Source organism: Dermacentor andersoni, chromosome 5 (genome assembly GCF_023375885.2).
Source record: "Dermacentor andersoni chromosome 5, qqDerAnde1_hic_scaffold, whole genome shotgun sequence".
Classification (NCBI taxonomy): Eukaryota; Metazoa; Arthropoda; class Arachnida; order Ixodida; family Ixodidae; genus Dermacentor; species Dermacentor andersoni.
Window position 1 is genome coordinate 99,128,954 of NC_092818.1, and position 23,405 is coordinate 99,152,358.

At 42.4% G+C, this 23,405-nt stretch overlaps 1 protein-coding gene across 4 annotated transcripts in view; it reads left to right on the plus strand.

Annotated features, from left to right (window-relative positions):
- The first annotated feature begins 1,657 nt into the window (after nucleotides 1-1,657).
- The window catches only part of gem (transcription factor CP2 like gemini), a 91,821-nt gene continuing 70,073 nt past the window's right edge, over nucleotides 1,658-23,405 (plus strand). For 2 of the 4 annotated variants that reach the window (XM_050178266.3, XM_050178268.3), the window contains exons 1-7: nucleotides 1,658-2,020; nucleotides 2,982-3,033; nucleotides 5,851-6,003; nucleotides 9,914-10,015; nucleotides 11,920-12,081; nucleotides 20,245-20,450; nucleotides 22,082-22,149. In XM_050178266.3, coding sequence (XP_050034223.1) covers nucleotides 5,888-6,003; nucleotides 9,914-10,015; nucleotides 11,920-12,081; nucleotides 20,245-20,450; nucleotides 22,082-22,149 — 654 coding nt within the window. In that variant the 5' untranslated portion in view covers nucleotides 1,658-2,020; nucleotides 2,982-3,033; nucleotides 5,851-5,887. Of the gene's footprint in view, nucleotides 2,021-2,981; nucleotides 3,034-4,958; nucleotides 5,527-5,850; nucleotides 6,004-9,913; nucleotides 10,016-11,919; nucleotides 12,082-20,244; nucleotides 20,451-22,081; nucleotides 22,150-23,405 lie in introns of those variants that run through there. The other 2 variants (XM_050178267.3, XM_055070877.2) reach the window with 2 other exon arrangements.

The window sequence follows — 23,405 nt, forward strand, 5'->3', positions numbered from 1 at the left end:
CCACGTATGCGCCATCGGCCATACCATGCTGAATACGCCGGTTCAAGTACGGGAGTTGCAAACATGTTTATTTCTTTCTCTCATATCGAACAGTTCTTCGGGAAAGGTGCGTCATTGAGCAACAGGAGAAAATAAAATAAATGCGAAGCCGGGGGAAGGGGGAATACAGGTTCCTGTATTTGAAGATTCTCGCTCCCCCCCCCCCCTTTCCCCGCCGCTTATTTATTTTATTTTCCAAATCGTTTCAAACATACATGCACTCACGTTCTGCGCGCTTATGAAATTTTTGCATGCACGCTGGGCCTACAAAAGATGTATATTAGCCGCCAATACTAAAATGGGGACGAAAACCTGCCAGAATCAGTACGGCAAGAAATTAGAAACCAAAATACCATCTGAACATTGTCAACTTTCGTCGTATTATTATTATTATTATTATTATTATTATTATTATTATTATTATTATTATTATTATTATTATTATTATTATACCTTGGCATTGCGCTTCCAAAGCTGAAATGTGTAGTGATTAAGGTGCGAATCCACGGTAGTGTCAAACGCTCTACGTTTCTTTTTCTATTATTTTTTATAACTCTACGTAAATATACTGAACCAACATGCGCCGTCATTTGAGCGCCTTCAACCCCGCGAGCGCATTTCTTGTAGATTGGTGGTCAAATAAACTTGATACTATCGACTGTATGCGTGCAGAACGCATACGTACTGAACAGACCTGCGAATATTATTACTCGCAGAGCCTGAGGAGCGACGCTGTTGAGCTCTCACGGTTGTTGCTATGGGCCTTCAAAGGCATGCGACCTGCTCTAAGAATACAAACTCGCGTTTATGCTAGCTGTTAACGATCATCATTCAATGTCATGACTGCAGCTGCGCACATGCCTGACGAGATGCAGGTTCAACCCCATGCGACAGGCTTTTCCCATAGCAGAAGAAAGAAAAAAAAGAAGAAGAAAAGAAACGCGCATTACAGGAAATAAAGCAAGCAATATGTATCTCTAACTTCTGATGAAAGATATAATTCATTTTGCGTAATGTCTCGTTCATTGAATTTCTTCCTAGGTCTGCTAAAGCACACACTAAACTTGAACGATACGAGTAAAAAATACGGGAAATATCTGCCAAAATATGCGCACAAGGTCATTTGTCGCTACTGGTATATCGTCCTATTACACGTGATCGAGCGCAGAACATTGCTCTCGCTTTAGGAAAAACGTTCGATCTAATTCGGTTTTACGTATAAGCGCGCGCCTACTTTTTCCTTATTTCCAGCAAGTCTAACTGTTGGCGCTTTCTCTAAAACGTTTGCAGAGCAGTGTCCGATCAAGGCTCCCCATTTAGGTAAAGGTACCGCATGCTGCCGTTGACACGAAAGCAAAAAGGCCAACAAACACGCTGCGCCGATTTAGCAGGAAGTCGGTTGAACGGTATACCGAAACCAAAACTGGGTCGCAGAAAGGCTCAAAAATTGCGCAGCCTTGCGAATGAATTTGTGCTTGCGCATCGTCGTTCATAAAACAAACGGAACATAAATAAGTATTCTCTACGTCGTCAAAGCACCATTCAAGGGAGTTTTGAACTCGGTGACGCCTTCACGCGATTTCACGCCGTTTCGCCTTTTGTCGGTGGCAGCGTTTCTCACGTGTAAATGCTGATATTTTTGTGTACGCTCTGGGGGTTTCATGTTGATCGCACTCAACGCGTCCTCGCCGTTGCAAATTGACCGCCATCTGACCAAATCCGGTCTTCTGTGAAATTTCAACGCTGTGTGCGCGTCAAGTGGTTGTCATTTATCGCCTTGCTTCGCCTGGAAAGACTTTGAAGCGGCCATCGCTCTTTGTTTTTTGTGCCATGGTGGTATCAGCTGGTGCTCTCCCGTACCCCTTGAAACGCCGTGTAGTGTGACTCGTCCAACTTTTGCGGCACCATTCGAATATCTCCGCTTGCAAGTAACGCCCGTGCGTGCTGGACGTTCACCATTTTCACCGATGAAGCGGAGAAGGTGAGTAGCTCGGCTTCACAATGTCCTTGTCGTAACTGTTAGTTCAAGTATGGTAACAGTCTGGCTCGAAACAGAAAGTCTGCTTGTGTCTTGACGCTTTCTTTCAACCGTGACTGCAATGCTTAGACTGTACGATTGTGATTCTTGTTGGGAGCCACTGTCCCATCTTATGTTTTGTAGCAGAATGAAGTGGTAGCAGAATGAAGTGCGAAACTCCTATGATTACGATCTAGTTGAGTATTAAAAATCCCTCATCTAATGTTTTTCAGTCTTATATGGGTGTCACACGGGGCATTTTTAATCGCGATCAAGCTCGATCGGGATCGAATTTCTTGGTCGTGATTAGCTCCTTTGCACAAAATGCGCGAGAGAGCCAATCGCAGTTGAGAATTTCCACCCGGATCGGTCCCGATCGCGATCAGAAGTGTACGTGTGGCACCGGTATTACTGATCGACAAAATAGAAGACGTGCATCATAATGTAGACTAGTGATACGAAAGTCTTATCTTTAAAAAAGTGTTACTGGTTTATCTTTACTTAGCTGTTACTGATTTATCTTTACTTAGCTTGCTTCTAATGATAACTTACGAGCTCAATGTACGCATGTAGTTCGTTTTTAATGTAATGAATGCAAACATACAAACATTACGATTACACGTGCGTGGAGGCCCGCTATTTTATTTTTGTTGGGATCATACAATGCCGCTGTCAGACGGCGAGCGTCAATGCTTTTTGAGAACTGCTGCATGTCCATGCTCAGGAACACTTCGATAATGCAATGTTCGGTGGCACTACATGCGTCGATTAGTATCGAGAAGGTTTATGAAAGTTGCCTTCAGTGATAACCAAAATCTGCCATTTGAAAGGGTATAAATACTTTAAGCTTAAAATACCTTGCCTCTGTTGTTCTACCCTTTTCACACCAAATTTTCGTTTTGTCCATGCAACTTTATTTTTGCAGGTGATACGAGATCGCTGTTGTCGAGAGCGATTAGTAGACGGCTGTAATTTGTGTAAGTTTCTGGTGTTTTCACCAGTTCATTGCTTCCAGCATTGCCTGCTTAACATTCTCTTGACAGCATGCATTGGTACTAACATGTCGCTGTGTTTGCGTACTGGCTCTTGGGGAAGTGCAGCAGTGAAAGCCTTTCTGTTTATTAGTGTGCTTGCCAGCATAATTTTGAACAGTAGTCTTACTTCACGGTCAAGTTTTACGCCTGTGAACTTGGATATACCACTTGCTTTTCATTTCACATCTATGTAACAAAATGTCAGAGTTTACATTTGCAACTAGTTGAAGTTGTATATCTTTCCACAATATAGTGAAATATTTTTTATAAAAGACAGCAAGAGCTCCAGTGGTATGAAATCTTTTAAAGCTGGTGGCTAAAGTGAGCCAAAAAAGTTGCCAAATTACTGCTAAATTTTGCTGCAATGCTGCTAAAATTATCACTGAAACTGTCTAGTGCCTTTTAAATAAAGTAGGCATTTTATAACACTATAGGTTTGTTCGATTCAGAAAAAGGCGCACGCCACCTCAAACGAAAAAGTGCAGGGGGTGCCGGGCTGCACCCACCCGCTGCAAGGTTCAAGGGTGCAGTGCACCGCGGCGGCACCTTGCATTGCACCCCGTTCAATCGAGCACGGGGGTGCAGGGTGCACTGCTGCACCTTGGGGAATCGAGGGTCTAGGTGCAGTGCACCGTGAATAGGTGCAGAGAAACTTGGCTGAATCGAATAGACCTCATAAAATAACCTAATGTGGTATAAACCATCTACCAAAATGTTTAATGTCTGCCTAGTGTTTGTGTATGTGAGGAATAAGCAAAATTTACCAGCAATGTGTGGCTGGCTTTTACTTTGCTAATATATTTAATAACGAATGATGACAGCTTAAATTCTGCCTCTGTCTTCAGATTGTAAGGTTACAAATACAGCATGGCTCAGAAGAATGCAAGTAACCTGATTTTCATATCAGGACAGGGTACTTGGTACACATTGTCCTTGCAAATTTTCTATTTCTACGTGGTCATGAAAGGTGAACTAAATTCTGTGTTACAAACTTAGTTGCACCTTGTTAACACTGCAATGACAATTACGTGACCTTTATACATGTCAAATACCATGCTTCCACCCCTTGATCTTTCTGAAAGCACCTTGAAGTATTGATTGGTTCGAAAGCCATTAGAAATGGAAGTGGTGTGTTCAGATTCGCGTGAACAAGCCTACGTTCCAATATCAATGCCTTTCTGCAGTCGATCAACAGATCTTGTTACTCACTTGCGGCATTCTAAATCTCACCATAAAATTTATTGCAATTGGCTTTGGTAAATTATTTACTGATACACTTGCAAACATCCACCACTGGAACGTATTTATAAACTGCAGAACCCACAGTGATAAGACCCATTCAAATTGCTTTTGTAATGAATTAAAAACGCAGAACAAAACAAACCAACAAAAAAGCATCTATTTTGTGAGCACAATGTGAAGCTTGAGATGAGTGCTGTGCTGTGCAGCACAAGCACTGTGTAAAGACCACAATCATGGAGCCCACATGTTCTATGGACAATTTCAACTGCTTACATGTAGCTTTTGAATAATAAAATGCATTCCGGCAGGCCTTTCTTGAAACAAATTTTGTAACTTCAAAGTCGCTAAAATGCCACCAATCGTAGTCATGTTTAAAAAAGTAATTGCTTGCTAAATATAAAAATTTGTTGCTAAACAGACAAGAAAGTTGCTTAATTTAGCCTCAAAATTGCTTTGATGGTAATACTGTTGAGCTCTCACGATACAAGCAAACCACCATGACGGGTGTTTTGAAGGCATAAATGAGGCTGCATAAAAGTCCAAATTTTTCCAAAATGGGATGTTTCATCTCTCCTTCAAGTTACCTGCAAACAGTTTCTTAATTAGGGCTGGCTATAAGGCTTTTGTTTAGTGCTTTTTACTTTGGCCAATGTGCCTTAATTTTTTAACAAAGTGCATGCATGGATCATTGTACAAGAGCTGAGTGTGCATTGTGTGAAAATATTTTCAGGATGTTCGAAGTTATGCATTAAGTGTTATGCCTTGCTTGTAAGCTCTGGAATACCTACTAGGCCTCTTAATAATCCACAAGTTGGCTTTGGCACACTGTATATTTGCCAAACTAATGGCAGAGCTTGTCAGTGTTTAAGTGAAAGTGAAGTGGGAACTTTGCATGCTGGCACTTGGCTGTGCGTCACATGATTTCACTATAGGAGCCTCACCTACACATTTCACATTATGAGCACCACAATCTGTACATGCATGCACTAATTTAGAACTGTCTTGCAGGAAAACTAGCTTTACAATTATGAATATAGCCCCCTGTATATTGTTTCATTTAACTTGTAGCTGTCATGTTTCCTGTGACACTGCTGGGAAGAACTTTCTCTGTCCTGCTTTTTTTTTTTTAAGAACCACGATGGAAGAAGTGATCCAAAGTCACCTGTCTGCCTTTTCCTCAGCGCATTTCTGAAGGTGAGATGAGAGCATCACGAGAGCAAAGCTATAGGCAAGGAAAAATGGACGCTCAGGAAATATGCAGGAGTGCCTGCGCACCGATGCATCCTGGTTTGTCGCTCAGAGGAACCAGGTTCGCTGTGCTAATGAAATATCACAAGCGAGCCTGGTTCACACTGTAAAATGTTCGCTGAGTGAGGCATTTGCTAGGCGAGGTATTACTGCAGGGTTCCTCTATTTTCCTCTTTAGTGTTAAATGGTTTTAGGCCATGTATGGGAACTAAGCATGTTGTTTCACCATGCACAGTAATGGGTTCACACTGTGGGTCGAACCTTATGCAGGCACCGCCTTGAAGTGCGGGTGCTGGCGGGCCTTGGAATGACCTCCGTGAGCCACTGGCAGATCGATGACATTGATGATGCTTTGGCTGCGGATTTCGATGGCAGCCTCTCTGGCCTGGGCATGGAACTGGGCACTGCATCGTTCAACATGAGGTAGGCTTCCACCCTTGCTGCAAGCAGGCCTTTGTTTCTATCTCTTTATGAAGAAGCACGTTTACAGACTTTTTTTTTCTTGGCCACTGCATTGCTACTACTAATAAAGACCAAGAACAAGACCTCTAGATAAATTTTTCTTCCTTTGTGTGACCCTTCTATAGAGAAAACAGAATTTAAAAAGTGGGCATGAAAGTGGCTGTACTATGTCGCTTTAATTTATGAACGTTTATGCCGCTAACACGATATGTATGAACCTTTATTAAAATCACAATACAGTGCTTTGGTTTTCTAAGACCATTGCAGATGGTCGGCCCATGAAGAATTGATGATCTAAAAAAACGTAAACTTTGAGGCATTGATTCTATTACCTCGCCCTGTGTCTTACAGGCGTTATTCAAGATTGGCAAGGGGATACCGCATGTTGTGCATTGTAGAATCAAACACTCGGTTGTTGTCTTAAAGAAGCATGCTACCTGAAGTTGAAAGTGATTGGCTGTTTAAATGTAAGAATTTGTTATGAAACTTGCTTGTTTACTGAATTCATCACCAACCAAAATACATAAAAGGAGACTTGAATGTTTCGGAGGCTTAAATGAAAGGTAAAGATGAGAAGGGAAGCAACATAGTGGTGCAGTGTTAGAAAGCATGTTTTCTAAATGAAGCAATGGTAAAGACAAATGATGCAATGGTTAATTCTTTCTACCTCTTACAAAACCAAGAATTCCTTCAACATTTTGTTGTAGGCATTTTCCATGAGCCTGAGCAGTGATTTGCACTAGCTGTAACGCAGAGCTAAGTAGGGTCGTCATTTTTTCATGTAGTTTATGCTAGAACAACTGTAAAAATACTTTGGAATCTGGAAAAAATATTTCTAGGACTCTGCTCAAGATCTACCATGAAAAATGCCATTGGGAAGTAATATCAGATATAGTAAATAGCTTTTTTGAGTATCATAAGAGTCGTTTAAGAAGATGGCAGTACTGAGAGCTAAAACATTTAAGTTTCGTGAAAAGTTTAAGTGTGCTGCTCATTCAAGTCCATACAGCAACCTGCTTATTAATTACGTTACGAAATAATATACAATATATTGTGTGCTGAAAAGGTAGGGTAGACACTTTATGCTAATAGCAGCATTGGCTATCAATGACAGACCCTGCAACATTGTCATTTATTTTGTAAAGTTTCTGCTGAAGCATTAATTTAAAATTCTCCTGAATCTGTGTTTGTATAGTTCCATTGGATATCTGATAAATAGAATTCACTAATTGCTAAAAGAAATTTTACTGCTAAAGCAATGCACCTAAAATTCACTATATCTAGTAGGAAATCTGTTGAACTGTTAACATTGTGGTTGGGAGCACTCGTGCCTTCTTCTGGCTTTAGGAATACCCTCTCCTGCTTATTAACCTCTAGATACTGCATTTATTTCATGGTATATTTTTGATATTCCCAAGTCTACATGAACTTAGTAAAGAGCCCGGCTGATGGCCTACGATGCTTCCTGTATTGCAGCTACTAAAAATATTTCTAGCAAGTTTTTATAGTTTTTCAGTGTGACCAACTGGGAAAAACAACCACATGCATGCACATGTTACCTCTATAGGGGAAGCTTGCTAGCATGAGTGTAGGCAAGCTCAGTTGCTGCACCGTAGCAGTAGTAAAAAGCATGTGAACAAACGCTGCTCATCTGCAGTTTGTAAATTCTTAATGCTGTCATCTGCTAAAGAATGCCATACAGTGAAAACACAATTGCGATAAAGCTGCAGAATTTTCGTGTGCTTGGTTGCGTAGTGCCTGTACACAGTTAGAACATTAGAATTCAATGGAGTATGTATATCTTAGGTGAAAGTATCCCCTTCAAGCACATATATTTTCTGACCCTTCTAAATTTCATTTTAGTACATTATTTGCATCTTCAGTATCATCTATAGCAAGGAGCTGTAGAACAACTTCGGTATTTTCAATTCTACAGTGGGTTTTGTCGTGTTTACAGAATGTGGATAGTATGCGAGAGCTCTCCACAGAAACACCAGATATTAGTACATGAACTGTTTCATGTTGGCATACTTGGAAAGAACCAATTGAGCCACATGAAAAATATGCCTGATGGTTGATTTAACATTATGAAATTAAAGGAATGAACCCGCTACATGATGGCATGCCGACACCATAAGCAAACATGCAGCATTCTGCCTTCCAACTTATATTTTATTAAAACACTTTATGCATATTATTCAAGCTTGCAGCATATGTCAAATAAGAAGTGTTTCAAGATGTATGCAATAAGTTTTGAATACCATTATTTTCATAAGCACTTTTGCCTTTGATGCACTGTCTTGGAGTGCACAATTGTGTGCACAGCGCCTGAAGGAGATATGCTCCAAACAATTGCCTTTCTTGATTGTCTCTTTTGTTCCATTGCTTCACATCGCTTAGATAGTGCAATAGTGTCAGTCTTGTCATTTTAGAGGAGCCATCGAATTGTTCATTTTGGAAGCACTAGTGGTACTTATGTTTGTCCACAGGTTATTTCAGAAGTCTTCCAGTACATATCCTCTCAAGCTTTGGGCACCTTGTTCATGATTTTGGTGCAGTGAAAAAAAAAAGTAATTTGGATCTGAAATCAAGAGAATCCCTCTCCCTTTCAAATTCCCCTGTATTGTTACATGCGTGTCTGTGTTTCTGCATTGAGCTAATTTAATTGTGCAGTTTTATTTGCCAAAACCATGATCTGATTAAGAAGTACACCCTAATGGGTACTCTAGATTAATTTTGGATACCTAGGTTTCATTAACCTGCACCTAAATCTAAGTAGACAAGCGTTTTTGCATTTTGCCCCAATCGAAAATGTTTCCACCGGGGCTGGGACTGAGCCTGCAACCTTAAGCTGAGCAGTACGTTGCCATAGCCACCAAGCTACTGTGTCAGCTGTGCATTGAGCTCTTGTCAGTAGCCACACTTACTGATCTCAGATGTTGGGCATGCAGTTGCACGAGTGCTGCAGTTGCATTCTTGTTTGTTATCGCTGTGTGACTGGGGTGCCTTTTATCCGTGCTCGTGTGATCAATAAGAGAACAACTTTAGTGGAATAAAAAGCAATGGATAGCAGGAGCAGTGCATTTGCGGGAAGGACCTCTACTGTAACTGACTGCAATGCGCCTTTTTTACATTATGATAGTGGGAATGGGGCTGTCAGCATGCCACTTCAGTGGTCAAACATTTCTTATTTTGCAAAGCTTCGCAATGACACCTATACTTCCAGGCCTAATCTGGAACGAACACGCATGCATGCATGCACATACACATGTATGTGACCACATACAAAAAACAATGTATATTGAGAAACTGTTTCATAAATAGTTATCTTTTTTTAGCAGAAGTCAAGGTTTCCAGTGTTCTTGTATAGCTGCTTGTGGCGAATGCGAGTGTCTTGTTCTTGGCTATTACTAAACTAATTGTGGCAAGAAGTGTGCAGTACAAGTGACAGGTTAGTGGGAACATCTGATTGCTGTTGAAGCCAATATAAAGTTAACATTTCTGCTACTTCATTGCAGAGTAAGGGAATGACATGTTACATTGACCAGAAATATATTCTGCAGTGTGTCATGGCCAAGTCAGACCAGTAATCAGTTCTAGACTTGTAATTAAAGGTTCTCAGTTGCTACGAAATGTTCCTTAGACCTTCCTTTCTTTCTGTTCTTCTTTTTTTTTTTCATTTTCAATTCACTGCGACAAAACTTATTCCATGCGAGGTGCTGGCACTGTGAAATCATGGTCGCTCAGCAGCACCTGCTAAGTTACGCAGCCAAAAATATTGCCGTGGCACTTGCTGAAGCTTGGTACACCTGGCTGTGATGCTGTGCACTTAAATATGCGCTATACCACTGTATGATTGGTCGTTTTGCAGCGATGCTTTGCTGGCTCTGCCTAGCCTCGCATCAGTGAAGCAAGAGATGCCTCGAGAGAATGGCTATGCCCTGGCCGATGCCCTTAGGCAAGGTCCTGCAAGGTGAGAGTCACTGGTTCTTTCTGTTGATTTAGCAGTTTTACAGCGACAATAGGGAAATGGTTATCAGCAGCCACATGTCCTGTGCCTTTGATTTTGAATTCTGATTGATGTGCCTAGCATAAATCCATGCTGTCATAATTGATTTAATTTTAACCACAGTTTGTCCTCCTCGTCTGAAACCGTACATGTTCTCTTTGCGATGTTCCCCCACTGGAGTAATGTCGTCTCTGTGCATGTAGTATTATGAATAAATAAGTAAATTATAAATGTTACATAGCTAAATATTGTGCCATCTGTATTATCATGTTGATTGTCATGTTTCCATGGAAAAAAAGTCATTACCACCCAGCATTCGATCCTGGGTGCACTGTAATCCTTTTAGCCATCTGAGACAAAACTGAGCAACTCAACAGACTTGCAAGAAGAATTCCTGCTATTATCTTTTCCCTGTTGCATGTAATTGTTACGTAAGAGCAACATGTGCTGAGAGTGTAGGACAGTTCTTTATAGCAGTGAAGTTCTCAAACTTTTCAGCAATGGCAAATTGTGTGCTTCTAGTGTTTCTGTAATAGACAGGCTAATCTATCTACCACATTAATCTGGTGTTCATGGTATTTATGGCTTGGGATTAACTACAGCTATAGTGGGATGATGGGTGCTGTCTATGCAGCTTTGTTGATAAAGTGCTTGTTCAAATCTGGCCAAGTGCAAATGCAGGGAGGCGTTTGTATTTCTTCTTATGGCTTTGTTGTAATACCATTTTAAAGAATATTCTGTGCAATGAACATCCATTCTTTTTTCTAGTTTTTGATTTCAGACATTGCTCATGCTATTTGATCAGCAAAAATGTGGGGCATTTACTTTGAGAAAGGAATAAAGAAACACCATTTATTCAACATAGTTAGATTAGCTTGTTCAAGGATTATGTACTGGGTGTTTGTGCAAAGACTGCCAAAAATTTTTAAAGAAAGATCATCTGTGCAAGATAGCACAATTCTAGTCCTTGAACTGGATTACTGAAAGAGGTAGACACTATTCGCATGAGAAATGGAAGTGCATAATTAGTTCATTACCAAAATTACAAATTAATTTTAAGCTAGTTATCTTAAAGCACATATTGCAATTTAGAAATTGTAGCTGGGAAGGTTGCAAGGCCGATCCACTTGGAACGAATTCTCAGGAGGACACCAGTTCTCAGATCTTAATTCCTGAACTTCACGAAAATATGCATTGCCATTCCAGTTTTTCTTATGCAGTCCACTCATAATATGGCATTTTATTAAAAAAGTAAGTGGAAAGAAAGTATATTTTACCACAAGTTTAATGGCGCATATCTTGAAAATGGTGTCGCCCACTAAATTCTTTCTAATTGCATATGCCTTACAGTCTCACTGCGTATGTTTTCTAAATTTGAATACATGCTGTATGGTGATTAGTTAAAAACTGATTTTTTTTAATATAATCAGGTATGCATTATGATTTCTAGCGCGAATAATACTATTTATTATTTATTTAATATGTTCTATGGACACAAGGTCCATGCAGGGAGGGCAAAGATAAACAAAAGAGAACAATGACCAAAACATGCAAACACAAGAAGTACAAAAGTGTGATGCAATTGTCACAAAGCCAAGCAATTCCAGTCATCAATGGTGCACGGAAAAAAAAGAATGTGTTGAGATATCCGCCTCTTTGAGTAATCCAGCAGGATTAACATTGTGCCATCTGCCGTAGGTGATCCTTAAAAATTTTTGGCAGTCTTCGCAGAAACACCCAGTATAGAAGGGCCCTGGTATCAAAGAAGGAACAATGATGTTATCAATAGTACACTGTAGACCTTGAGCTACCAGACTGTTACCAGACTAGCCAGTATGCACTGACAAGCCACTCCGTGCTTCTCTCAGCGACTGTGGCAGCAACAGCTTGGGACCCTCCTCGGAGGCTCGGTCAGGGGTGCACGGCAAGAAGAACCGGCTGCCCCTGAGCACCGATGACGATGTCACCGGCGCCATCAAGCGCTTCTGTGTCAGCACCTCCAGGGAACCTGCCGAGGATACCAGTCCAAGGTGTGTGATCGATGTCTGTTCCAGCCTCTGTCGTACGTCTTGCTTCACTTTTTTTTAAATGTTCGTACCACCTCACATATGCTACAGTGGCTCAGTGAGGCGATCATTTAAGTGCACCCAGCACTACTGAAAGGAAGAATATTAAGCCAAGTTAGTTGATAATGTTTTCATCTAGGAGTCTCATCATTTTCCGTATATGGCTTTGTTATGTAGAATATAGCCACCAAAGGTCCTGCTCCTCAATTTGTATTGCCCATGCCAAAACACACGAGCTGATATAATTCCTGCATGACCACTCTCTCTGCCGCTCTCTCTGAATTGGCCAGTGCCGACGTCACATGAGAGGTACCATAAAAATAAGCGTCGAGTAAGGCCACTCTGATTTTTTATTTTTGTCAATTTATTGCAATAGCAATTATATGGACACTCCAGGCGCATTTCTGCCATCAGCGTTGCCGTGAGGTTCTGTATGAAGTCCAAGGGAAATAAAATTGTTGCCACACGCCATGTGCTGTATGTGGAAGCAAAAGTGTGCAAGGTTGAGCCGGTGATAGCGGATCAGTCTCGTGCACGAAAGAGAGGAAGCACGCTGTTTCCGTCACATGCAAGGCTCCGGGGGGAGGGTAAGGGAGGGGGCACATTCTCCTCCGGGCAGCGCACCCACCCGGGCCTGCTTTATCTTGAAAGCCATCTGCGACAGGCACAGAGTCCGCGCTGCGCTTTGTTTTCACAACTTAGTTCGCGTTGATGCGAGCGGCTGCACAAAGGTTAATTCACTTGCTGCTGCTGTCGCGTTTCCTCATTGCAGCATTTTGACAGCGAGTTTCTGCAGTCATCGAGTGAGATGTGTTCGTGCTAGCTTGTGTGCACGTGACATCTTGCTTGTTTATTTAGTTTGTATGCCTATGTTTACAAGTTTATACGACGAATAAAACTACTATCCTTACTTCACTAATTTGCTGTAGCATTTGAGAAACATTGCCATAACGACAGTGCATGCACAGTAACATAAAAAAAGAAAAGTTGCTTGCGTCCTTATGGGCTTTGCTGCAAATCACATAGAAACACTGCAACACAATGAAAACAGTAAACCTGTGTTATAATGCATTATCCCTGCCTGCCAAAAGCTAAGTTCATGCATTCAGAAATATTGAACCTTCAGTTACTTGTACAGTCGCCGACCGTTTATTCAGACCTCACGGGGACTGCGGAAATGTCCGAATAAACAGGTGTCCGAAAAGGCAGATGAAGAAAAAAAAAAGAAATCTTTTATTTCCTCGCACTTATACAGGCTCGGCAGTAGGCTTGAAGAAATCGTGAATGCGCCATTGCACGCTGTTCCATTTACACGCAATCAGATAAGCCTGAATCTCAGAGAGGGTCGTACGGTCACTATAGGCGGCTGAAAGCACAGTCACTGCTTGTACACACTCCGCATGCGACGGCAGCATAGCAAATGATGCGTCATCTTTCGACTCGGAGTCATCGTCCGGCGGTGCAGCAGAAACCTGATGAATGATCTTGTTGTCGTCGAGTTCTGCGCATGTCAGTACAGCAGTGTCAGCACCTGTGAAACTGTCAAATGAGACGGTTTCCGGAATCACAATGCAACCACTGCGCAGGTCTCAGTAGAATATTTTCGGCGTCGGTTGGGAGCACATCGAAAGGCGACAAATCCTAGGCCTCCCGGCACTCGCTTGCCGGCATTCCCCAGTGCAGTCTGCGTGGGCACACTCGGCGCCATTAGACACTTGACGTGATGTTTCCGTATGCCGCATTGGATCACCGCAACCTCCACACAGCACACAAAGCTAACATCACCGCACCATCACGCCGACACCACTCGCACAAACGAAAAACGTCGCCTCTCTCAGCATCGTGTATGAAGAAACAAACAAATCAGCTGCTGGATTGTCTTGACATGGCTTACTAAGCTGAGACTAACTGCTGTAGCCATGAACTAGGTAGAAACGATGATGATGCGTGGGGATTTGCAGTAGCGCCACTTCGTGGGGCAGCAAGGAGGCTCCGTTCAAAACAAAAATGGCGTTCAGCAAGTCGAACCATGCACCGGTCAGAGTCTTGTGCGTGGTGCTCTCGATCGAGTTGGCTCAAGGAGTGTCCGAAAAATCGGATGAGAGGTTGCAAGGTGTTTGAACTTTCGGCAGTTGTTATACATTAGAGAGTTTTAGAATAGGGGCCTCAATATTTTGGGGCCCCAAAGAGCTTTGCGGGTGTTGGCGTTGGGGCATGCAGGAGTGAAGAGATTTAGAATAGGGCTTTGCGTTTGCGGATAGCGTCTTGCGCTGACAGCGCCACTACGGCGTCTAAGAAAAGCTATTAGAAATAATTAAATAAAATATACCATTTTATGATAGGAATAGTAATTTTGACTTGCGTGTATTCGCGTTTAATTACAATTTAGAGGTTATTCTTCAAGCAGAAAACAATTAGTTGCGCTTAGTTTTCAGCAACAAACCCAACTTTACGTGCCTTCACCAGCCAAGCTTAGCCGTGTTAGGCCTACGAGCCATAAAATCCACACTCGAATTCGGAATCAGCGGCGTCTAATGAATCAGTCTTCATAATACACGCTAGTTGACAGAAAGCGATAACCGCAGTCACTTCTCCTAGCTTGCGAACTTCACACGTTACCGTGAATCAAACCAAGTTTGGTGCTTGGTTAGAGCTGTCGCTTCGATTGGTGCCGCCATGTTTGTTGACGCAAAGCTTTTGGGACCGCTATTTGGGCTCCCGCTAAATCGGTGAAATAGCGTTCCCAACACAAAACCCAAACGCAGTTTGCGTCTCGCACATGCGCAGTGGCTTCGACACTATTTCTTTGGGGCCCCAAAACGTTTGGGGCCCCTATTTCTAAAACTCTCTATTATGGTCTATGGGGAGAATAGCGGTGTACCGCAAAGCAGACCGAATAATCGAGCATGTCTGAATTTTTGGAGTCCGGAAAATCAGTCGGCGACTGTATATTATATTGTGTGGAACAGTAGACTGAAAGCAGGAAATTACACTGTCACATTCTGCGCAGCTCTCACTTCACAAGAAATGGGAAATTGATTGTTTGGAGCCTGCGCTGTGAGTTCCCTTCAGTAATTTTGGTACAGACGGTACCACCATTGACTACTTTTCATTCTGACCCTCTGTGGTGCCGCTGCAAGGGCCATGCTACTGAGTATGGGGCACTGGTTCAATTCCAGGTCACCTCAGCTGCATTCTCGGGGGGCAAAGCACAAGAGCAGAGCATACCACTTAAAAAAAAAGAAACCTCTTGTGGTGAGAATTAATCCATATTCATCGACTATGGCGTGTCTCATAGCCCATATGTTGTCATGATGTTAAAAGCCATGATATCTTGTTCTCATTGTCCTGTTGCTTGTTATTGTTACAATTAAGTCGCTTCGATTGAGCAGTTACAGCCTTTTCAGGGTGCATAAAGTGTACAATCGGGTTTTGTGATGCTATCTCTGTAGGCATGTACAGAAGAGAGCCTGTCAAAGGTATTTCTGGTTTACTCGTCTAGCTATGCAATGCTGGTTCGGTATCGTGCAAGCATCTTGCTTTGCAAACGTTTGCTTCGCGTCCTACGTCACTCAGTAGGCGGCATTCAATTTGTGCTTGTACCTTCTTGTTTGGCGACCAGCGACGTGCCAGATGAACATTAATGCAAAGGCTGTTTGGCATTTGCAAATCAGTTTAAATTCAAGCCAAAGGGCACCATTATCTCACGAAGTGGAAATGTGGTACCAGAGGGTGTATTCTGTTAGTTTCTACCTAGTGGACATGTCCATTTCATCTGCTGCAGAAGTTGATTGGCTGGGCTGGGGTATGCATCAGAAGGAGGCTGGTGCCCCCAGACAATCAGAACTTCAGCAGCAGATGAAATGGACATGTCCACTAAGTGGACATATATAGGGTACCTCCCCCTCCGTTGTCTTTACAGTGAACACGGGAGCACACTATGTAAATTTGTGACTCAGAGAGTATAGAAAAAGAATGAAAATGTTAGGATATAGCACTGCTCGAAAAGCTTTGCCACATTGCTCCAGACAGTGCCCATTCAGTAGAGTTATGTGGTATATCTGCACATAAAACCTGCCACTGCAGCTCTGTGGCTATGGCATTCTCCTGCTGGACACAAGGTTGTGGATTCAATTCTCAGCTGTGGCGGTCACATTTCAATTACGGCAACACATAAAAATGCTTGTGTGCTTAAAGTTAAGTGCACGTTAAAGAACCACAGTTGGCTAAGATTAATCCAAGCCCCCCATTACGCCAATCCGCATTATCTACTGAGCAGTTTCAAGACTTTAACGCCACAATTTAAGATCTTCACACAATTATGTTACTGCAGCTTAGTTCTTAAAATTAAATGGAAAGAAAGAAGCCATCAGCAATTTTTGTACAATACAGTATCCACAATGTATGGAGTTTGTACAAAAGTACTTAGACTAGTGCTTGCTTTCAGGGACAATACGCTGCCCCTTTTCTTGTGTGTGCCTGTGCTAGATTTTTCACCTCATGTAAAAGCTCACAAGTTGACTGTTTGACTTGTGGTATGCTGTATTCTGCAGTAAACCAGTGAACAATATCCAAGTTGCGTTGAAAACTTGTTAAAAAGGGACTATAAGTGCCGATAGCCTTAAAGTTCAGATAAAGAAGATGCAGTGTTCCCTGCTTTTGTGAATGTTTCTGCAACGTGTTCGTGCTTGGCGTTTTGACACTGCTATCAGAAAACAGAGAAAGTGCAGTTACAGATAGCTGATAAGAACTTGCTTTCGAGATAAGGAGATGACACGTGCAACTATAGAAGCTTCTCAGTAGGGTGGGTTTGTAGGGGTAGTCTTTGTTGGTGTTACCACGCCAAGATTAGCCTTTCCAAGTGTCTAGTAAGCAGCTGCTTGTCTTTATGGGCCGTGTGATTCTCGTTCTCAGTGAACAAAGCTTTTGCTGCAGACCAGTGAGGCAGAGGTTAAAAGTTGCATAAGTCTGTGCTCTTTATTGGTTCTGCAAGGCTGTATTGATCTGCAATCCACTTATTCTTTTTCGAATCCTGTCAATGTGATATTGCATTTATAATGAATCTAGAGCTTTGCTTGTGATGGGCAGTCCCGCAACCTTTTGAGATATCTAACAAAAGTAGGACCTTCTTATTTTTGTAGCATGAAGCTCTTCTCAAAAGCATATGAAAGAAATAATTTGATTGTCAGTACTTGATGTTTCTGTGTTGTGAAATGAAGACTACCTGTATGTAATGATATCTCAACATAGTTTTTCTGTTGCGATTGTCTCAATAATAATCAGCTCATGCACTGGTATAAATGATATTAAAATTACAGGTGCTTTTAGCTTTGCAGAGCTACTCATTGGCATTTGCTTTGCCTCCAACACTTTCAGAAAACCAAGATGTTCAGGACTGCCCATAAATGTAACACCTGTGCATTGCTAAATGGGAGTAGGCATTCTCTTTGGTCAATACAAGGAAAAGTATGCTGAAGTGGGTTTGGTTGCATAACTGTGTCGAGAATGAACAAAACATAGAATGAACCATAGCACTAATGCAGTGCTGGCTGGCATGTACTGAAATGATAGCAGCAGCGCCACATCTTGACAACTTTGGGTTACCCACCATGGTGGCGTAGTGGCTTTGGCGTTGCGCTGTTAAGCCTGAAGGCGTGGAATCAAATCCCTGCCGCAGTGCATTGCGTGCATGCATGTTAAAAAATTCCAGGTAGTCAATATTAATCCGGAGTCCCCCACTACGGCATGCCTCATAATCATATGCATGTAGTGGTCTTGGCACGTAAAACTCCAGAACTTAATTTTAGAACTTCTTGTTCAGGTAAATTGTCTGCATAGTAGTACAGTCAAATCTGAATGTAATGAGCCCGGATAAGGTTAATTTTTATCTATATTGAGCATGCAATACTTGCTGACTGGTGTGCATGTAAAATAACTCATTCATAATGGACTGTACATTGGATGTATCGAACTCGGGGGGCCATTCGCTGTGAGTGCCATCGAGCCCTTGAATGTGAGGAGCTGCCTTGCACGACTGTAGCAATGGAGTCCGCGAAGTCGCCGTGGCTGAAGATGCACTTCACATTTGCTTCCAAAAGATTTTTTATTTTTGCAACTGAATACAGCACAGTGGTAGCCCGTTGACCTTGTGTTGGTTATCTGACATCACAGCAATCACAGAAGATGCACGTTGGAATTGCACTAATTTGCAATGACACCACTGTGAGAAACTGCGCTCTGCACGTACCAGTGTGAGGAGAAGAGTAGCGCGGCGCACTAGTTCGAGGCTACATTCCTCGTCGCCGATGGAACAGTCTATACTTTGCTAATATTGACGGAAGTGGACTGGAGGGGGTCCACAACATCGCACTAAGAAACAGTTTAAGGCACAGGCAAAAATTACTGCCTACTACGCATAGATTTGTTTTCGATGAATAGATTCCTTCCTTACTTTTCACCATGGCTAATAACAAATTCCCGTATAATAAACACATTGGAAAAGTTTGTTTAAATTTGTTATAGGCGACTTTGCCTATATCGAATCACCTCATATATCAAACTGGTTTCAGCACATAAGTCTATTTGTTATAATTTGGTTTGACTGGAATATGGAGTGTATTATGTTATCACACATCCATCATTTTATATTTTTCTACTGGCCTTGTTTGATGAAATTATGGTTGTTATATTACTGCTCTCATGCATGCCATGCTTGCTGTATCAGGAACTCTGGGAACGTTGACGCTTTGATGATAAAACATGCCTATCTTATCAGATTGTATGTGGGATGTGAATAGCGTGGTGCATTTTTTAATCTATGCTTTCACCGTAAACTGTTCTGGTATGTCTGGCAACGCATGTACAAATAGTGGACAAGCTTGACCACTTGAATTCGATTTGACAACTGATGACTGCACTTACCGTCATTGTAAGTTGTGTGTTGCTTCTCTTTCTGAGCACAAGTTTGTCCAATCCACTTTGCGCTTACAGTGTATTCATCTCAATGCTCTCATTATTTTGTAGCAAATACAATGAACCCCTCTTCGTTATGGCCAAGAGAAAGGGAGTATACTTAAATTTGTTATTCTGACCAGAAATGTTGCGTGGACTGCAGTTTCATGCCATCTGTATGCTAAATTGTTTGGGGCACTACTGTACAAGGCTGAGATTTTTGTTTTGTTGTCTGTAATTGTAGCAATTTTGGAGGTTCAGGTTTCCTGCATGCTTTTGGTGGCTCACTACCATTATTTTGCATTCATTGGAATAATTGTCCATGCTGGAAATATCTAGAAAAACAAATTTAATGACCGATTTGTGATCTTTTAGATTTGTTGTTTTGTTCTGTGCATAAATTTCGTGAAATGCAAGCAACCATAGCCTGTACAACTAAAAGATACCAGGCCTGATGTCACATTGACAATTTGCCTGTGTGTTTGCCTGAAACACATTGTGCTGCTTAAAAATTCCTTAGACAAATTGCATCTTGTGTGGCGAGAAATATGTCAAAATTATGGAACTGTGCCATATCAGTAATGATGAACAAACTAGCAAGCACTGATATTTTGATTTCTCAGACAAAGAGGAGAACTGGTGGGTGTACTGTGTGTAATGGGTGTTTCCAGTACCTCCTAGGAGCAGCCACATCTATTGCTGCCAGTGCTCTAGAATGATCACTTGTGTGCTACCTGTGTGAGAGAGAGTTTATAGAAGTGTAGAAAATGTTTTATTTTATTCTGTTTTATTGGTGTACTTCCTTTTCCAGGCTATTTAGATGAGCTGCTATATTCTGTGCTGCTTAATATATTATGAATCATTGAGAAAAATATGTTCTGGATGCTGGTCTTTTACTTACATTAAGGAAAGAATCTGCTTGCTAAAAATTGTTTAACTTGTTGCACTTCCCTACTTACTGTATGCACATAAATGTTAGTGTGCTTGTGTATCTTTTTGTATGCTACCTGTATACACTAACTAAACCAGGATCCCAGTTGACAGGTATATGTAAAGCATACTTTTGTTAAACATTTTTTATTTTTTAGCTTTCTGGCTGCTTCACCCATCGTTGAAGTATTTGTGTCGAGGCCAACCCTTTGACTTCCACTTGTATCGTGCTGCTGGCAATTGCAGCCGGTGCCGGCACAGCTCGTCGGCTCCCGACCTGCGCATGGCCGTGTACCAGCCGACAGCACCACTGTCTCTGCCCCTGCCACGCCTTGGACCCGGTGGGGAGCTGGCTGGCAACGTGTCGACAGGTGGCTTTCAGTACTTCTTGGGAGCAGCCACGTCCATTGCTACCAAGCTACATGAGGAGACCATGACCTACCTCAACCAAGGTTGGTCACCGTATTTTACTGCAGAATCGGTTAAGAGCTCAAAACTGGGTGTACAGTATCTATCTGTCCTTTCTTTACGCTGTCGTTATCATGCTATTGTTGTCATTATTGTGTGGTCGTTGTTGCTGCTCAGGTGACCTCCTCATTCTTGGCTTTAGCCTCATTATGCAGCAGAGAAAAACAACTTCGCCCCCATCACCGCCACCACTAGGGCTTAAACTCGTGTCTCTGGTAATGTCTAGTCGGGAGCTCAACGCACTGAGTACTAACTATTGTGCAACATTTGTGCTAAGTGATGTTCACAAAATTTAGTGGATTATGCAGACTCTTGAGAGTATTGTAATTTTTGCTTGTAATTTGGAGTCGAGAATTGGCAACACTCAAGTGGATGAAAAGTGTGTTATGTGCATAGCAGAGAATTTGCATTTTCATTTGATGCTGGCATCTGATTTGAGGCCCTGCTGCGGTTTGCAGAGAGTGAGTTGAGAGTGGGATGAATCGCTGAAGTCCGCCGATATTTTTGTTCTTGTTTGTAGTGTTGCCTTTCTTTAACCCTTTGACTGCCACTCCCGAAATAACTCAGGCGCTCATCCTTGCAAAGCCTCTGCCACTCCAGGGTATACTCATTCTGTGCTTTCAGCACACACCCTGCCTCGCCAAAAGCAACTCATGCAAAAAATAACATTGCATTGTTGTTGTGCCATCTATGGAGAGCTGATCTGAACGCACAAAAACCTTGGAACTTGTAAATCTCTGACTGCAGGTGGAGCAATCCCAGGGTTGTGTCGCTCTGTCATGGCAGGGCAGCCATAGCGAACCAGTGTGGCAGGTTCACCTGCACTTTGACCGGCAAAGAGATATAGGAATACTTGATTAATTATAAATTAGAAGAAATTGACACTGGAGAACCAGTTTCTATATAGCATGAATTTTCCGCCGAACCAAAAATTAAAAAACTAAAAACTAAAGAAGAAGGAAGCCTGGGCCGAGCATTGGAAGGGTCGTCGTAGCCATGACCAGCGTGGCATGTCCATCCATCTGAACTATTACAGACAAAAGAATTTATGAACTGTTTAGAAATATTGAAATAAGAGAAAATGGCAATGAAATACTAGCTTCCATGTAGCATGAGATGCCCACAGAACCAACATGTGATAAAAACCTGGCAGGGGCTGCGTAAGAAAAAAAAAATCTTGACAGTCAAAGGGTCAAGAAAGCTATGGTGAATTCTTGGTAGTTTTAATTTTGGCGAGTGATAATCTGTGATTTCGGCTTTATTCAGAGAGACTGCTAAACCCCAATTATTCTAATTTTAATCAAGGGTAGCCTGCACGTAAATTATAATTTGTTATTTTAATAATTTCTGCATTTTTCTTCCAAACAACCTGTGGCATTACAGAGTTCAAAGGCTTGGGGGCCGTAGGCATTTCCCACTGAGGGTTCTTTGGTCCCTAAATCTTCGAGCTACTAGAATTTTGTATCCATGACTTTTTCCAAGTTGGAGAACGTTTTCATGCAAAGGCAACCTGCTTATATAGCAAGATGAGTAACAGCTGAGAGTATTTGATTAACTTACTGTGAAGCTGGTTGGTTTGCTTTGGTGATATTTGTTGCCTGATGTTTTTGGGCAGGTCAATCGTACGAGATTAAGCTCAAGAAACTTGGTGATCTCACTGAAATGCGGGGGAAGATGCTGAAGGTGAGTGTAGATGTGACAAACACCTCACTTTTTTATCTAACTTCACATCTTGTGGACTTCCATCTCTGATGAAATGACCCACCATGATATCTTAGTAGCTATGACGTTCCACTGCTAAGCACGATGCCGTGTGGGTTCAATACTGGCCATGGCAGTCACGGTTTAGTGGGGGCAAAATGCCAAAACGCTCATGCACTTAGATTTAGGTGCATGGTAAAAGGCCCCTTAAACCAACCAGAGGTTGAAATTTAGTTGTGGTGTTGCAATTGTGCACGAGTCTGCAATGAACACATAAACCGTGAGAATTTTTCGAAACAGTGCTGCAATAGCAGAGTTACACACTTTTGATGATCGAAATGTGGCCCTCGCTCATTTCGCTCTTTCTTTCGCTACGCTCCATTCATCGGCTGATCACTCCTCCTCACCGAGAGTTCCTCGAAATGTCACGGGACATACATCACTGCCAACGCGCTTTTCAAAACACTGTCCACTTCCGGTTACCATGACTCCACGCTTCTCGGCTACCCGCTGTTGCTGCCGTGCCGGCCTGTGCTCCTGCAAAGCTTGCTGCTAATGGACCCTGTGTTGCCCGGACGTATGCTATGCGCCAGGCATCGCACAGGGCGTCATCATGAGGCAGCCGTTGTCGCGTCGTTTCATTTTTCAGTTGGCACTTTTGCAGGCAAGCAGCACACACGGATGCCTTCTAGCCATCACAAAACACTGTCGGACTCTGTTCGCGCAGCTAATCAGACTGCCTAGCATGACTGTGTTGGAATGCGAGTGATTTGGCACTTGCATTGCGTGCCATAGTTACCGATTCGGGAGCGCGCAGAAGCGAGCAACACGACGAGGAAGAGCAGGGAGCGCATGCACCTGCTAGCAGACTAACTGGAAGTCGTAGGTTCTTGTTCGACCAGTTGACAGCGTCTGCCCCTGGTGACATCACCAGATGCACCCTGCTGACATCACGACAAGCGCTGGGGACAGTGGGAAGGCCTGAAGAGGAGCATGGGATATTGTTTTTTGATTTTGTGGTACGCCCGTGGTACGTAGTGCTGCTGCATTTGGCGAGGTTGGTCATGATGGCATTCTGAACTCGATGCGCGTGTTTACTTGAAATGTTTAAAAAATGGCGGAGATGGTTTAGGGGCCCTTTAGAGATCCCCAGGTGGTCAAAATTAATCTGGTGTCCCCCACCAAGGCATGCCCCATAATCAGATCGTGGTTTCGGCACCGAGAATCCCAGAATATAT